This window comes from Tetrao urogallus (assembly GCF_951394365.1).
Source record: "Tetrao urogallus genome assembly, chromosome: 3".
Taxonomy (NCBI): domain Eukaryota; kingdom Metazoa; phylum Chordata; class Aves; order Galliformes; family Phasianidae; genus Tetrao; species Tetrao urogallus.
The window spans coordinates 22,295,957-22,313,506 of NC_136815.1; the positions used below are offsets into that span (position 1 = coordinate 22,295,957).

General features: G+C 42.3%; 1 protein-coding gene across 1 annotated transcript; it reads left to right on the forward strand.

Moving 5' to 3' along the window:
• Nucleotides 1–255: 255 nt before the first annotated feature.
• CFAP418 (cilia and flagella associated protein 418) lies at nt 256–7,027 on the forward strand (the record flags this gene model as incomplete). Its single annotated transcript, XM_079533279.1, has 6 exons — nt 256–380; nt 2,211–2,310; nt 3,285–3,355; nt 4,296–4,361; nt 5,252–5,347; nt 6,868–7,027. The coding sequence occupies 6 exons, from the start codon at nt 256–258 to the stop codon at nt 7,025–7,027; spliced, it is 618 nt and encodes a 205-aa protein (XP_079389405.1).
• Between the last annotated feature and the right edge of the window lie 10,523 nt (nt 7,028–17,550).

Sequence of the window (17,550 nt, forward strand, 5' to 3'; positions counted from 1 at the left end):
CATTGGGGTCTCCCCGCGCAGGTTCGAATCCTGCCGACTACGGCCGGAACCGAGGTGTTCCGGAGGAACGTTTTTATTTGTTCACTTTTCGTTTAGAACAAGTCCACCCGCCCGGACAGACCAGGCGGACGGGCTCACAGGTTCCACCGCAGCAGAACCGCCCCAGGACCACTCCGGCACCCGGCGGGAGCGGGGGCTCCGCCCTGGAAGGGGGGGCGGTGCGAGGCCGCCCTGGCAACAGCCGGTTGCGGCAAGATGGCGGACGAGCTGGATCGGCTACTGGACGAGGTGGAGCGGAGGTTCTGCCGCATGCCGGAGCGGGGGGCTGCGGGCGGAGGTCGGAACGGCGACAGGGAGCGAGCGGCGGCGGCGGAGGGCAGGTGAGCGGCGTTCCGACGTGCGAATCTCCGGCCGGCGGGGCAGGAGGGGGGTGGTGCCAGCATGGAGCTCAGCATGTGGGATTACGGCCCCACGTCTGGTTGCCGCCGTTTCTCAGGAGTATCGGAATAAAAAAGTGGCACTAAACCTGCGTCTGTTTGTGAGCCACGGCCAGATGTTACTTAGCTCCGTCGTTTGGTTTCAGACTGAAAGAGAGGAGATGTAGATTGGATGTAAGGAAGAAGCTCGTTAGGTCAGCGCGGTGAGGCATCCCGGTTTGCCCAGAGCGGCGGTAGGTCCTGAGGCTGGGCTCTAGGGGCCCTGAGCAGCCGGTGAGCTGTGGCTGTCCCTAGTCAGTACAGGGGAGTTGGCCTGCAGGGGTCCCTTCGTGCTCAGACGTTCCTGGTTAAGACTGCGCTAAAGCTGACCTTGCCCGTGGAGCAGCTTCTTTTAGCTGCTGGGTTAGCAGCCTGGCATTGCCCTCCTTGGAGTTCTTTCCTTGGCTGCAGGCCCACAGTGGGAAATGTTTCATAGGCTTGTAGGCTTTTCATAGGCTTTGAGGCTCCCGAGGAGAGTGGATGCTCCTCGCTGCTTCCTCAGCTAAGCCTGCTCTCACTGAAGTGTTCAAACAGTGACCTGAGCAGCGTTCATTGTCAATTCGGCTTCTTCCACATCCATCAACTGAGCCATCTTTATAAGCAGGACAGAGAGCACATCTCCTTGTAGGCAGCTGCCCTAGATGGCCAATTCTGTCTCTTACACGATGAGAAGGACCACAGATATGCATACAAAGCCAGCACCCTCTTTCACAGACCAACAAAGGTGAGCTTTACAAATGCCTCCCACCTCACCCATCTAGCTTTAAAGGCTTAATGTGCAGTTAATCCACTTTGAATTGCTAACAAAGGCTCTTAAGTTTATAAATTATGGATTATAAAAATAAACACTGCTGCTATAGTTGAAAAGAATAAAAATAAAGGCTTTTTGAGTGGGAACTGTGCTCTGCCAGGTTGGAGACACGGGGTTAGTGAGCAGATTCACTGCTTCAAGAGCTAGTTGTGATACTAAAGAGCAGGTTCAAATTTCCATACAGACATCTCTCCAAATACATCTGTCACTTCTCCCATGTATTACTGCTGTATTTTATCACTGTCTGCTTTTAGTGTTGACCTGCAATCTTGTCACTCCTTCTAAAAGGACAGTAATAGAACCATTTTCAGTGGTGGTACACCCCCAGAGAAAGCCTGCTGCATTTGCATCGAAGACTGCTGGACACATGAATAGTGACTGACCTGAGCACGTTAGATGGGATCTGTGAGGCATAAAGCTTGCTAATTTCAAAGTGTTACTTCACTGTTTTAGAGATTTCTGCATTTTGATTGGTATGAAGAAGAAAAAAAAAAAAAAAAAGCCAGCAGGAGACAATAGCCCAATGCATTGTGTTCTAAATTGTATTTGCAAGTCGTTTAACACAAGGAGAGAGCTTCTTCTGACCTTTCTGTATATCTGCTGCTGAAAATAAATGTGAAAAATCAGGGCTGTCCAATCTGTTACTCAGTGAGTGCAGCAGGGGTTCTGTTATCACTACTTTATTGAAGGTTGGAAGTGGTAGGGAATAAAGGCAATAAGCAGAAGGCCAATTATGAGACAGTTCAATGAAGAGGCCTTATCCTGCATGGTATATCTTGTCCATAATTATTTGGAGGGCCTACCTTAGATACTACAGTAATATTAGAGGACAAGATTGTGACTAATTTTATGTTTTTAACTTACAGTTCTTATAATTACTCTGATCGTGCTGCAAAATGAAAGTTGATTTGCTTGTGTTTCAGATCAGCTAGAACATTAATGGGTGCTGGCAGTGATGAAGATGATATAGATGACATTATTGATGAAATCTGTAATGACAGCAGCTTTGCCAGAACACCTCTGGTGAGTACAAGTCTGGAGAAATGCAGAAAGCATGAAGTCCAGTGATGGAAAAAAATTAAAAAGCACTACAAACTAAAACTGATATAAAACAAGAAAGAATGGAAATATGCTGTAGAATTAAACTGAAAAATAAAGCAGGAAGGAAAGCGCAACAATCCTGTAGCGATGAACAGGAGAGATATAAAGAGATCACCTAACCCAGGCTGTTAAATGGAATGCTAGTTCAAGGTAATGTCAAATGTAAATTAAAAAAAAAAAAACTAATTATCTACTCGAGCCTGTTGCTTAGGAGTGTGTCCAGTTAGATTTTGAATTTTGAATTAGGTTTTTCAAGTGAGGAGATTTCACAAACTAAACCTGTAACCTGTTCCTGTGTTAGATCATCCTCACAATAATTTTTTTTCTGATGTTTCAGTTTGTGTCCATCACCCCACCTCTTGTCAGTGGGCACTGACACAAACTGGCAATAGTCTGAATATGTCATCTTTGCTTCTCCCCAGCATATATTTGTATCCATTGACAAAACTCTCCCGACCTTGATCTTCCACAGGCTAAGCAGTCCCAGCTCTCAGCTTCTACCTGTATGTCAGATGGTCTAAAGACTTTAATCACCCTCATGGTGCTTTGCAGGACCTATTCCATGATGTCCGTATCACTTTTGTATTGGGCACAGCACTCCAGACATATCCAGGAGGCAGGAGTAGGTCTTCATTCTAAAGTCAAGGTGATTGTGTCAGTTCCTTCAGGCAGAGCTGGAAATTTGCTATGGGGAGAGAAGCCTTTCTACCTATCTATCTGTAACTTCCGCACATTTTGTCTCCAACGGCCTTACAGAAAACTGAACAAGAAAAATCCCAAATTCTTAGTCCCTGTTTTGCTGGATTATTTGGATTTCCTGACTCTTGCTTTTTGAGTAAGACAGTCTATTGCCATATTGCTGAAATGCTGCCTTTTATTCTTTGCTTTTTAAATAGAAATTGAAGTCTAACTACCCAAGTGTCACACCTGGAAGCAATAGTGCTGTTGTACAGGCTCATAGGAAAAGGTAAATGAAAAACATTCGGGCTACTTGAACATGGTTTAATTATAGCTTGTCTAATAGTATTACTCATGTTTAACTTGTCTTGATGTCAACTAAGAAAAAGAAATGAGTATTCAGTTAACTTTATCAGAAAAAACACACTGTTGAACAGAAAGTTAATGTTAAAGAATTATTGATATGTTTTCATGTGGTCAAAATGATTTACCTTGTAAGTAATTATGAAACAAGTTTCCTCTGCCTTCTGGACAAATGCAGTTATCAAACACTGCAATATTTAGTCACGAAGCATTGAAGAATCATAGAACAGCTCAGGTTGGAAAAGTCCTTAAAGATCACTGAGTCCAACCACAACCTGACCATACTACCCTAACTAACAGCCCTCTGCTAAATCATGTCCCTGAGCACCACATCCGAATGGTTTTTAAACACATCCAGGGATGGTGACTCAACCACCTACCTGGGAGCCTATTGCAGTGCTTAACAACCCTTCTGTAAAGAGGTATTTCCTGATATCCAACCTAAACTTACCCTGGTACAACTTGAGGCCATTTCCCCTCATCCTGTCACCAGTGAGAAGAGACCAACCCTGCTCTCGGTGCAATCACCTTTCAGGTATTTGAAGAGCATAATAAGGTCTCCCCTCAGCCTCCTCTTCCCCAGACTAAATAGCCCCAGTTCCATATAGACATTGTTTATCACAGTTTTTCTATGAGTATCTTGGCAAAAGAAAAAAAATCGAATTAAATCATTCATAAGCATTTGATGCTTTGCCTGTATTGAATAAATATTAACTTGCCAGGCCTTTAAGCGACTAAAGGAAAATCTTGCTGAAAAAGTACTACTTGAAGCAGTGTAACGCACAACCGTTTAAATTAGCATTAAGCTGCCTTTTTTCAAAATGTTTTGCTACTACTTCATTATTTTCTTTTAATTAAATCCACAGATGCTGTCCAGTGTACCTGGGTGGAAGCTCTTCACCAAATGGCGTAGGAACGAATATTTCAAAAAGGTTAAAAAAAAAAAAAAAATCTATTTATCATTAGTTTTAATCTAAATTAGTTTAAATTAATTTAAATTAGTTTTAAATTAGTTTTAATCACAACTGTGTTTCTGTGGTGGTGCAGAGCCCTGAGTTTGAACTGCAGGGACAGCTCTATATCCATTGAAACACACAGCTGCCTGTAACTGCAGTCTGAGTTTGCTGATCCCCTCCGGTCCCCTGTTTGTGACCACAGGATCCTCTTTTTCATTTGAGGAGTTGAAGAATGTGTGCAAATGAGATAAGAGACTCCAAAAATCAAACCCGTGTAGTTAAGGAGGTTGTTGCTCTGGAGTGTTGTATTTCTCTGTGCTTCTCTTTAGCTTTCTGTGTGATGGCAGAGCATGCCTCCTAAATCAGTAGACTGGTTTAAGTCATCCCACAGCCTGAACTGAAGACAGGCATCCCAGAGCCTCAATTGAGGACAAGCAGAGTGCTTGGTAACTTCAGGAAAGGTGTTTTAACTGGAGGAAAGGGACTTCAGATTCATAGCTCTGATATCCAATAGAAAATTAATGCATTTCCTTCTGCTTCTTTTGTAAACTTCTTTTGTAGTAATTTACACATGATGCCTATGCAGGTGATAGTCAGGTGCCACACCAGTGAGAAGGAACAAAGAGTGTATATGGAATATCAGTTTATTTGGTATATTCAAGGAACCTGGAAAAGTTACTGCGTGATCGTAGGTTTGAATGCGTACATAATGGGTCATCCAGAGATGTGGAAAATTAAGATTACAGGTCAACCACATTTCTAGTATTAATGAGTGTGTTTTGTTGTAAACCTGTAACGATTTGTGTAGCTTCTCTTACTGTTACAAGCTCTTGGAGATTTCTGGTGGTTTTTTTGTCTTTGGCCAGGACGTGTGACCAGCTGCGTTGCACTGCTTGTGACTTCCGTGTATCGCTTTTCAATGACTACATCTGGGATCAGTCCTGTGATTATCTTTTTTTCAGGTATGTCTCAGGAGGGTTTGGTGTTAATATTGTTTTACTCTGCTTCAGGGCTTGATGGGAACAGGGAAAGTGAAGAGTCCTTGGCAGTCCATGTTATCTAATAAGGAGCATGGGTGCAACCTCTTCAGTAATCTCTTGGGAAAGCTGCATTCTTCCTGCAGACATCTCCCACCATCTGCGTTCATGCCTTTCCATTTCTTCCTCCATCACCCTCACCTTCTGCTTTTAAAAAGAATTCAGGTTTGGTAAGTTGTGAGGCAGCATTACTGTCAAAATAAGCAGGTAATCAGTGTGATGGGTTGGCCTCTGATGGGCCACTGCTGGATGTAAAAAGAAATTGAATGCAGTGCCAGCATGTGCTTCTCACCATACCTGCAGTGGCATAAGCTACAATTGTTTCAAGGCAGTTTTTCTGCTTTCTGCAGTATGAAGTATTGCCCTGTTCAGTGAAAATCAAATAGCTTGCTTTCTTAACAGGCTTTTTTTATTTTTTTTATTTATTTTTTTTTTTTAAGCAGTATTTGATTAATTGGAGAGTTGGGGTTTTTACTTTCTGGTTATGTTGTGAACTCTTTGATTTTAGTCATGTTGATTTTTTTGGAAGAGTTAAAATTAAGGCATTCTTCTTTCCAGTTTCTCTGCAACTGTACCAAATGCTAAGACTCAGTGAAGTGTTACACAGAAGGCATGCTCCTAGTGCAGACACCAAGTTTAAATTCTGATTGTGGTGAATTCTCTGTATGTGTCTGTTCTCAGGTGGAGATAATGGTTGCGTTCAGAGTACGTGTTTGGCCACCAGGGGGTGTGGGAGCTGGAACAGAGCAGTAATGGATAAATCCTCTCCTGTTCCATTATTTTTCTTATACTACGTTTTTGGTTTTCCTATGATTTCCCTCCGGTTTCAAAAACTTGCATTTCTTTTACAGTGAAAATTTTTTATTCTCAGTGCTTAAAAACAGCAACATTTGTAAAATAAATGTAAAAATACAGTGCTGCCCAAATCTCCTAAGGTGAGTTTGGTAGCTAGAAAGGCTAAATAAAAATACAATTCTTCAATTTACCTAAAGTCTGAATTCTTTTGCTTCCGAAATCCTGAGTTTATAAAAAATACAATAACATGAAAGGATGTAGTATCAGATAATTGTAATATTGATGAAAGGTTGATCAGATTTATACAGTTTTGTACAATTTCTTATTAATGAGATTGATTCTATCTGGTTCTTTCTCTGGAGGCTGAAGCAGGGTCTCCAAACAAGACAGAGAACATTACTTACAGAAACATTAAACTGCATCTGATTTGAGAGTTCAGAAACTACACACTGAGTTTTGCTCTCAGGAGAGGACTGTGTTCAAAACAGAATTTAAGCGTATCCCTAAACCCATTCCTATCAGTGGTACTCAGAAATGTTAAGAGCTTTTGTGAAATGAAATAGCCTCATGAGTTTTCTTCTTTAATAAAAAAAAAAAAAAGAAAAGAAAAGAAAAAGTACAGTTTTAAACTGAATTCATTTGTTTGACAGGAATAACATGCCTGAGCTCAATAAACTGAGAGCAAAGATGATAAAGAAGAAAGGATCGCGAGCGTATGCTTGTCAGTGCAGCTGGAGATCCATCAGTGAATTAACTGACCTCCAGGCAGACCAGCAGCTTCGGTGGGTTTGTGGTAAACATGCAGAATGAAGTCCTCCTGTGTGTGGTACCTGCAGTTTTCTGGCAACAGAGAGAAACCTGAATATTTCTATTTAGAAATAGATCAAAACATTCAGAGTTTTATCCAAAAACTCTTTTTTTCACTTTGTATTGCAAGCAGTATGGGGAGTTGAATTATTAGGAGAAACAATTTGTAGGTTTTGTGGAGACTAAATAATGCTAAGGCTCATATTCAGCAGTGTAAGAGAAAGGAAGAGGAAAAGGACAGATTTAGACACAGATAAAGCACCTTAAGCATGTTCCTCCTATCTAGCACAGAGCCTTTTTTCCCCTGGCTGCAAAATGTTGGGCTCAGAGAAAACAGTGGGCTGAGATGCAGCCGTGACACACAAGTGTATACATTTCTACACAGAAATTAATACTGTTTTGCTTTGCTCATAGCTGCTAATGAGCAAGTGGTTGTAGATCTCTTAAAAGTATACTGCAAGATCAACTCTCACCTCTAAGGTTTCAGCGCACCCCCAACACTTTATTTGAGCTGACAGTAGCCAAAATCTGCAGGTGTTGGAAATTTCTTTCCAATTCATACTGCTTTCTTCAAAGCACTTTCTGCTGACTCAGGACTTTTACCACAGGGAATTTCTTTGACTTCCCCTCAGCCTTCGTTGCATGAGATGAACAGGTTATTGTACAACTATTAAACATGCAATTTAAAAGATGTTTTGAAGACTGTATGACTTCTGTTGATACTTTCAAGGGAAAAAAAAGCTCAGTCTGTAAGGAGTGAGAAAGCAGTATATCCCCACTGACTTTCACGTTTGGATTTTTTTCAGCTTCTGTAGCTTTCACTTCAGCCTCACGTCCAAATGTTATTCAGAAAGTGTAACTGTCCTGTTACAACACACTCCCTTCCCCCAGCAACATCATAACACTACTTCCAGTATTATGTTACTTGGGGAATTGTCTTGATTGTAGCTAGTGTCACTGTAGTTTATGAACTCCTGCTTTTCACTATGTATAAATAACACAGGGATGGATTTGGGTTTCAGGGGAGAAGAAGGAAGGTCAGGATTATCTTGGCGATCATGTTATTGAAAGGTCCCATAATGGGAAGTCTGTTAGTATTTCTGCTATGCAGTGTGTAATATTCAAATACCTGAAAGGTGCTTACAGAAAGAGCAGAGCTGGTCTCTTCTCACTGGTGACAGGTGACAGGACAAGGGGAAATGGCCTCAAGTTGTGCCAGGGGAGGTTTAGGTTGGATATCAGGAAAAACTTCTTTACAGAAGGGTTGTTAAGCACTGCAATAGGCTCCCCAGGGAGGTGGTTGAGTCACCATCCCTGGATGTGTTTCGGATCCATTTGGATGTGGTGCTCAGGAACATGATTTAGTGGAAGGTTGTTAGTTAGGGTAGTATGGTCAGGTCATGGTTGGACCCATGATCTTTAAGGTCTTTTCCAACCTGAGCTGTTCTATGATTCTATATTCTACATATAAATTCAAAATTACTTTCTTTGTGCAAATTCTAAGTCTACTGATCTATTTCTGTTTTTGTGTCATTTTGCTCATTGCTGTAATTTGTACATGATCGATCTGTTGTTCTTCTGAGCTTTTTTAGAACAATTACATGATCTTTCTTAGAAAAGTTACCTCTTGAGTCTGTAGCTTTTTCTGTACCCTTCTGAAAGAGCAGATTTTGCTTGTGACCAGAGGCGTAATGCATTCTGCTTCCTGCTCACCTTCCACTTCTATGAGCGTTTTTTAAAGCTTTTAGAGGACTTGTAGTGTGCCTGGGAGACCTAGCAGTGCTTACATGCACAGTGCTTTGGTGCTGCAGAGTGCATGTGCATGTTCCAGTGGCACACGCAGCCTTGCTAGTAGGCTCAGAGTTGAATTGGCTTTGGAGAGATACTTCAGTCTCCCTTGGCATAGCGGTGTATGCAAACTTTGGGGCCAGGTGTTATTTTCAACACCATTGCTGTTTCAGACAGCAGTTTCAACAGTGACAAGTCTAAAACAACAGGTTCAGGAGACACATAAACAGGAGACCAGCTGATTAATGTCCAGTCTGCTACTGGAAGAGGTCAGCTGACCTTTCTCTCCTCAGTGAAGAGATAGTCCTTATGTGGACTGTAAGAGGTGAGTGTTGGTTGGTTTTGTTCACATGGGTCGAAGCTGTTTTCATTCCTGGAGAACACTAGTTAGAACCAGGTAATGGTGAGAGAACAACTCCGTTATAATGCCTAATTTATTAACAAGCAAAGAGAAGAAGGAATTTTGTTCTTCTTGAAGGTACTTCAAAGAGTGCTGAGTTGTCTTGGCTTGCCTGTTTCAAGGCCATTTGAGACTGATGACCAGGTAGCCCCATGGGATGCTGCTTTGGTCAGGGCTTCCAGATGCCATAATGTAGAAAACACTGTGAGCAGGAAACAGGCCAAGTCCTAGCACCTGTCTCAGTTGGTGAGACCAAGTCTCATGTGACTTAGAGAAGAAGCGTGTCTCCTGCACCCTGTTTTAAACAAGTTGTCACCCTCTCTAGAACTACCAAGTGTGGAGCCTTGCTGGAACAAAGTTCAATGCATCTGTCTTAGTGACTGTTACGACAAGATGACGACCTGCAGCACCTGAAAAGGGGAGGCTAGGGAGGAATTGAGACATGTAGACTAAAAGTGCAGAAGTAAAAATTGCTGTGAATATTGATTGATACCATTACATCAGCAGTTTTCTTATGTCACCTCAGCCCTCAGTCTTCTATTAACCCAGACAGTTGTAGAAACAGTGTGCTCTCATACGTGATTGTTATCAAATGATCTTGCCATTAAGACTACACTCCAAGCCCTGAAAATGTTAAAAGATAATCTTTATTGGTAAGTGTGTACTGAAACCTGAGCATTCCTCTGAAATCACATTTATTCAAGTATATTTACTTGGTCCTGACCTTGGTCAGATAGATGGGGTATTTTGTCCAAGTGAAGTTACAGACACATGCAGAAATAATGCTTATTGCAGTGTTCTCCATTACAGAATTCAATGTATTTCTAGATCTCAGAATAGCGTGTCATTAAATGTAATTATTTTGTTGGAAAGAGGACTGGTATTAAGCATTTGAGTTCCCTACCTTCAGTGTTAGGTGTTACGAACCTCTTCAAATGAAAAGAATGTAAAAGGATGTAACGTTGGAGCTTCTGTGCTTAAAAGTATTCTAAGATTGCATGAAGGTTCTCAAGATATAGCCCAGAGTTTACGTGATACTTCTGTGTCACTTCTCTGAGACAGCTGGGATTACAGGAAGAATTTTGTTTCAGAATGCCATTCAGCTGTTGTCAGACTGAAGTACTGGAGAACAGCTTTGCTGAGTATAAATGTGATCATTATTTTCCTTTAATTTTTACTTTGGAAGAAATAATACCATTTCTGTTTGGGAAGTAGGCAAGGTGATAACAAGACTTTCATTTGGCTTGGGTGATGTACTTGGAAATTTTCTAGCCTGCAGCATTAGTCCATAGCAGATTCCTCAACAAAACAAGCAATAGGTATAACAAAATGAGAATCCATGCGAAAGTGCAGTTGGAAATGTAGTTGGTGGTTTAATGTCATAGCAACTTCTTAAAATCTGTGTTCATGCAGTACTTCTAAAGAGAAACAAAGTTCTGATGTACATAATATATTTTATTACAGCTTTACTTTATGACTTTTTCATTAAAGATATTGGCCTGCCATAGAGTTTAACATACTAAAGCATAGTAGTGTTACATACGGCAGGGTCTGCGCTGTGAAAAATTGAATAAAGATTTCTTTTTTTCTGAGCAAGTATTTCAGTTTTTTACTTAAAGCATTCTGTAAATGTGAGGCACCAGAAGTTTCCACTTGTTAGAAGACCGCTCGCTTCTTTCTTTCCTGAGTGTGCAGCTGGCACAAGTGGCAGTCACACAGTGCGCTGTTTTGGGAGATGCCAAAGCAAATTCATCCTACCAGGCTTTTTTTTTCACACTGGGCCCAACCAGTTTTGCCTTTTATACAACAATCTGATCACCACAGACAGCCAACCTATGGGGGATGGAAATAAAGGAGTGCCATGTGCTGCTCATCTGTGAGAGCCACCTACCGTGCCTGGAACTGGGCATATGTGCATTGAGGAATGTCTTTTTAAAATGTAGATGTGTCAGTAAAATGAAGAAGTGGAACAAATCTGAATTGTGTGTCTTGAAAACTGTGACTCTAATACGTTGTTCCTGTCTAAGAGAAGACTTACGAAAATGATGTTGAAAGGGTCATGAAATTCCAGCAATAAAAAAGCGTTGCTAGGTCGTGAGAAAGAGCAAGTAGATGTTGTTTTCTTACCTCAGTGGGGATGAAGCAATTATGTATGAAGTAAAAGAGTTTATCGTTCTCTATCAGACAGCACATGGACAGTACATTAAATTGAAGTGAGTTCAAAAAGGCAGATGCATTTACCACATTTCTTGAACGTTTAGCTAGGATAAAAGTTGGAGGCAGTTGCTGTGGGAGGTGGCATATAGCTGAACTTGCAGAGCGGGATGCTGGTACCTTCATGTGTTAGTGAAGGCAGGCTATCACTAGTTTCATAGCACTTAAAGGTGGGGTATGGATGAAGGGATCACTCCATTTGCAGTCTCCTAGATGTTATGACAAAGTACCAGGAGGAACTTACTCTGCCTACAGGCATTGGAATAAATCTTGTTTCTCCAGCATGAAGAAATTCTGCATGACACAAATTAGAGTAATTGACCTAAATATCTCTTATAATCCATTTCGCACTTGAGTTCCAGGTATTGGTGCCATTGGAGCAACAATTGTTTCTCATTCTGAATAGGCAGTGTGGATGTGGTAAGAACTCACAGGAAGCACTCTCTCACAAATACCCCCAACTTACCTTACTCATGCTTTGCAGTGTCACAGTGTGTGGTTAGAGGGTAGTTCCTATGCTATACCCTAGAGGGTAGTTCCTATGCGTGTTCAATTCACTTTGACAGCTTTATTCTGCTGTTCTAGACATACTTTAAAAGTGTCTTTGGGAGTAAGATGTGATTACACCATGTCGTCTGTAGAGGGCAGAGCAACACCGCTGAGTGTTGCAGTCCAGGCTTCTGCTTAACTGTACAACCGCAGCCTTTTTTTCTAGAGTAATGAAGGTTTACCTATTTTTGTATTTGTCTCCCATCGGTGTAATTAAAGATGGGGCAGCCAGATCTGTGGCAACTCCACTTGATTTTTGCATGACTTCATCCAAACTACTCAAGTGGTCCTTGACCTGTACTGAAGCTGATTATCTTTTAGCCCTCAGCTAAAGAATCATAGTAAAAATATGTGTGCATATACATAAACATACATACATACATACATACATACACACACATGTGTATGTATCTTCTAGCAACATCAGAGGAAGAACTGAGTCTCCTTTGGGATTTACCTTTCGCCCTGCCCAAATTAATTTCCTCTGAAAATGCTGTTAAGCAATTTTGGCAAGCAGAGGTTGTGTAATTCAGAATCTCATGATGTCCAGTACAAAGTTGATATAGTTTATATACTCTGGGCAGCCTTGTCTGGTGGTTGGCAACCCTGCTCGCAGCAGGGGGGTTGAAACTAGACGATCTTTGAGGTCCTTTTCAAGCTAGGCCGTTCTTTGACTCTATGAAAGCACACTGCCCAAGGTGTGACAAGATGGCAAAACTTACAAAGAAACTGGCATAAGATCAAGGTTCTAGAAATGCCAAAAGATTGTTTCTGTCTATGAAGAAAAGCAATATGGAAGATGGGAGCTGCTCCATAGCATGTGACTGCTGGCAGTGAGAATCTTCCAAGGACCTGTACCTTGCAGTACATCAGCCGTTAGCCATGGTTAAGGTTTTGGTGAACAGCAAGATATAAAATGGTGTATCCACTTGAACTCTCTTCAGGTCCTTCAGTAAATCAGTAGATGGAAGTTAAGTACTACACACAGTCTCTATTAACCTGTGAGGTTGTGCTTCTTGTGCTTCTTTCTGTAGTTTCAAGGCTAACATCTGCACCCAAGGCAATAATGTGCCTTTAACCAAGAGCACAGATATATCTCACCCATAAAATCATAAAAAAGTTGCTTATTTTGCTGGTGAAGAGTATCATCTGAATTTAGCCTAGTCACACCATAGATGAGTAATCTCAGTAACTTTTTTTCCTTATTTATTTCCCTTTCATGGGAGAAACAGTTGGCAAGAAGTTTTATTAGGGAACAGAACAGCAAGCAAGGCCGAGTAGTATACTGCAGAAAACTGATGTAAAAAGACTTTGTGGATACATTTTTCAGGCGATAAATAAACCTTATCTTTGCTTTGGATTTTGTTTGTTTAGTTCTGAAGTAATGCAGACACACCTAAATAACAGAGATAAAAGCAGCGTGCTGTAGGGGGAAGTTCAGATGTCCTCAAAACATTTATCAAAAGGAAGGACAAAAGAACCACCGCAGGAGGTGTCCCCTCTAGGAGATTTTTAGGATGACTGCAATCCCATAGGTCTGGCCCAGAAGACGGGGCTGGATGTACCCCACATTGCTGCCCCCCAGTCACTTCCACGCTGGGCCCCTGAGCTGCACAGTGAAGTGATGTGCAGAAGAAAGGAGCTGCACCTCCAGAGGGTACCGTTGTGTTTCACAAAGATGTCCACAAGGAGAAGTGAGCTGAATGCAACTCATTTGGGTTGGGGTTTTTCCTCTCATATTTGTGCTATGGGCGTCTTGCAGTACTTTTCAAGCTGTTTCCAGGTGATAGACTTCAGATACATTCATTCAGGTGAAAAGCCTCTAAGCCAGTGGTTTATAACTGTTACTCAAATACAAGAATATTGTTAAAGTTTTTCATGAGTATTTAATGAAACTGAAACGCTTACAGCCTTGGAGCTTACACTGAAGAATTGGGAGAAAGAAGAGATGTTTTCATACTGGACAAACAGACATGATATTTCAGCCTCAGGTACCCTAAATAGATGTATTTTAAAATGAGATTGTCTACAGAGGGGGGAAAATGCTAACTAGCTATTGAAAACTGGTGGGATTTATAAGGTGCCTATTGAATTTTTCAGTCTCTAATTAAAGGGGAGCAGTATGGCCTTACTATAAGATAATGCAATGCTAGTGATAGCAAATAGAGTGTATGTTTTTCAGCTAATGCAGAGAAGCATTGGGATAGTCAGCAATCTGTGCTTGGAAGACTGTGTCCTGCCTGCACTGATGTAAACAGTGTTGACAGGAAGGGGGGAAGCAGCTACCCCAGACAGGAAGATTGAATTTAGTATCCAGCTCCTTATCTTGGCAGAGCGGGCTGCTCAGGATGCCGGTAAGGAGTGTACAGATTGCTCCAGCAGGCTGCTGCGTGTCCCTTCCTGGGAAGACCTTCATGTCAATGTAATCAGGGCATGATCTCAAGCATGCAGAAGGCTTTAGGAAGAGATTATATCTGGAGGCTGGTTATCCAAAATAATGCTTACCGTGGTATAGTACAATCTCATTCCATCCCTGCTACTGACACTTGCAGGAAGAGATTGACTTGCGTGGTGAAGAAGGAGGGTATGCGGCTTTTAACAGGAAAAGCTTTTATCATACTAAGTGTTACCATTAGTCTTATTGCCTCTAAAGAAATCAGAGACTTTCCTGAATCCTAATGCACAACGCAATATCTAGTTTAATTTTTGGATGAGGGGTTTGGTAAGAGCTGATGCAGACCAGCTCCAGGCCTTCAGAGGTATAAGCAGCATTGCTACAGCATTGTTTTATGTGCTTTGAATCAGGAAGGCACCTGGTTCACAAGTGAAAGATGAATGGCCTCAAAACTCTCTTTACAGTTGCTCAATAACATTTGACATGAGTTTCTTTCTTATTTCTGTGTGTATCTTGGGAAATCCATCTGCCCTGAACCTACAGCAAAGCAAGGCACCATTCAGTCGATTCACTGGTGGATGAAATGAAGAGTTCAACACAAAATCGTAACATCCTCAGCGCTGACTTTTCTATGAATGATGATTTCTGTTCCTCCCTTCTTCCCCCAAGTATGCCCCAAAGTCGTTTCAGATTTTTCTAAAAACTTTATTCAAGCTAAAATTGAGACCTGGAAACACTTCAAGGCAGTTCTTCAGCTGCATCTGCCCACATATGTCTGAAACACCTCTTTTCACATTTTTTTTTTCCATGCTAGATATATATTTAGTTCGATTCTGGTGAGGAAGGCTGGAAACAATCAAACTATGAAAAATGAGAGTGGTATAAAAGAGTCTACCAATGCTTGTGAGGAGCAGTGACATATATCTGTCTTGGGGAATCATGAAGAGAACGTTCTGGAACCGAATTACTAAGGCAACTTAAGCCAAGGAGAAACCACGTCCATCTGCTCAGCACACAGTGGGTTGGGCACATCTCCTGCTGTGCCTGGGATCACTGCTGACACAGCTGGCAGCAGCCAGCACCCAGTGCCCAGCCAGGTGCTTCACACACAGCTGCTGGGGTAAGCGAAAATCCTTCGTCTCTCTGTTTTTGCAAAATAGTTCCTTTTCCCCTGCAGTACTTTGGAAATGGCTCCCGAAGCCTGAAGAGCATTAGTTCTTTATAAAGGATGTGTTTGTAAAGCGGATCATTTCCAGATGTCCAATGGTTTTGCAGACCTTGCAATAACAATTCGCTACTGAGAGTTCTCAGCCAGCTCTGGGCATTTGGTTGCCTGGAGTATTTCTAGCGTCCATCACAAGGCAAAGGACACCTTTAAGCAGGGAAAAAGCAAACAGCCTAACAGCACCCGACAGTACCAGCACCTCATCAGGTCCGCCCCAGCACATTCTCACTTCATTGTCCCATACCTGACAGGCCATAAAAGAGCAAAACAGCCACTTTCCTTTTCTGTCTGATGCTGCAAGTTACTCACATTTCCTGTCCTGCTGTTTCAAGGACTAAGGTCTCAAAATGGGAGCCCATAGACTTGTCTGAAATGACATATTGTCCTCTCTTCCTACAGCCATGTCCAAGTGAACTGTATCAACACTGCCTGAGAGGCATCACCAGAGTCAGAGCACACTATGCTGAGCCCATACAGGTGCCACCAATTGTGCAGGGGCTCTGGTGGCTGCTGCATGCCATCGGTGGCCAAGGAAAGACAGTGAGGGTTCCTCTGCCTAGAGAAGCACAAGGGACATCCCTCTCTCATGCTACCCAGTGGTTTGGGCTTATTTCAGCCCAGAGAGGATGGACATGGGAGAAGAGGACAGGAACTCAACTCTTTTGACAGTCTTCCCTTAACTTAGCACATTTACACTTAAACCATTTTAACCATTGCTTCCCCTGTGCCCTACCCTGCTGCATCGATCAGCTCTGGCCTGGGAGGTCACACAGCACATCTGAGAGGCCGAGAAGTGGAGCTAATAAAAGTAGATCTGTTGTCAGCAGCCTTGCATTTGCTTTGCAGGTGTATGTGCTGCTGGAAGAAAAACTAGTGCTTGCAGATAGAAAGCAAGATCTGTAAGCAAGGCCATAAGCTGAGCAGCAGCTGACTTTGGCTTTCAAAACCCAGAGGCAAATTCTTACCGAAATGCAAAGTGTGTTTGTAGGGAAATCTTTTCACTCCAACATAGTCTGACTCAGCACTAGTACGTAGATTACAGCTCATTAACACACTCATGTGCAGATATCCTCATTGAGCTCCTGCCACTGGGTTACATGCAGGAGTGTGTAAAGGGCTGCATCCCTGCTATGCTCCGGGCAGGATCCCACTAGCTGCCAGCATTGCTTGTGCTTCCATGTACAGTGCCTGGGCACAAAGGCAAAGCCAAGGGCTCCAGCAAAGCTTATATTATTGTAAAAGTTTGGGAAATTTCAGACATTTGCATTGCCTGGAGCATCTGAAAGAAAGATGAGCCCTGTGTAAAGCATCATATCTTTAAAAACCCCACACATCACAGCCCTAGTGAAGAAAGCACAAAAAGGAAAGCAACTTAGAAGTAGAAAAGCTACAGCCACAGACTTCAAAGTGTAAATAAAATGAGGCCACGGCCCACAGATTTCTACTTCTTATAACCTTGAGAAATTATCTCTACTTGATTTGTAAATTGAATCAATATGACAGTGTTGGGAACGTAGCAGTTTCATGAGCAGCTGATGCTAAAATAAGGTCCACAGGCACCAAAATGTCTCTGCGCTACGCAGTCTGAAGTGTGGTTATGCAACAGGGATAAGCACAGCATTTCTTTGGAGCATTAACCTGAATTAAAGGATGAAACGGTTGTGCAGGGATCAAGTCCCCCCCGGTCACTGCTGAGGGCTCCATCAGTGCTGGTCAGTGCTGCTGCTCAGTAACGGTAAGAAGAGAACAAACACGTGGTAACTCACACAGCTGGGCTCCTGCAAGGGGGTTCTCTTCCCCACAGTGTCCCACTTTATGTCTGGGAAATGGCACTGCTACCATCAGTGTGCTACCTCTGTGACAAGTGCTGGGTAGGCTTATGCAAAGGACGCTCAGCTGGGTGGTGCCACTTGGCACTAAAGGGAAGAGAAGTCCCTGGGTGTCATCATTAAATG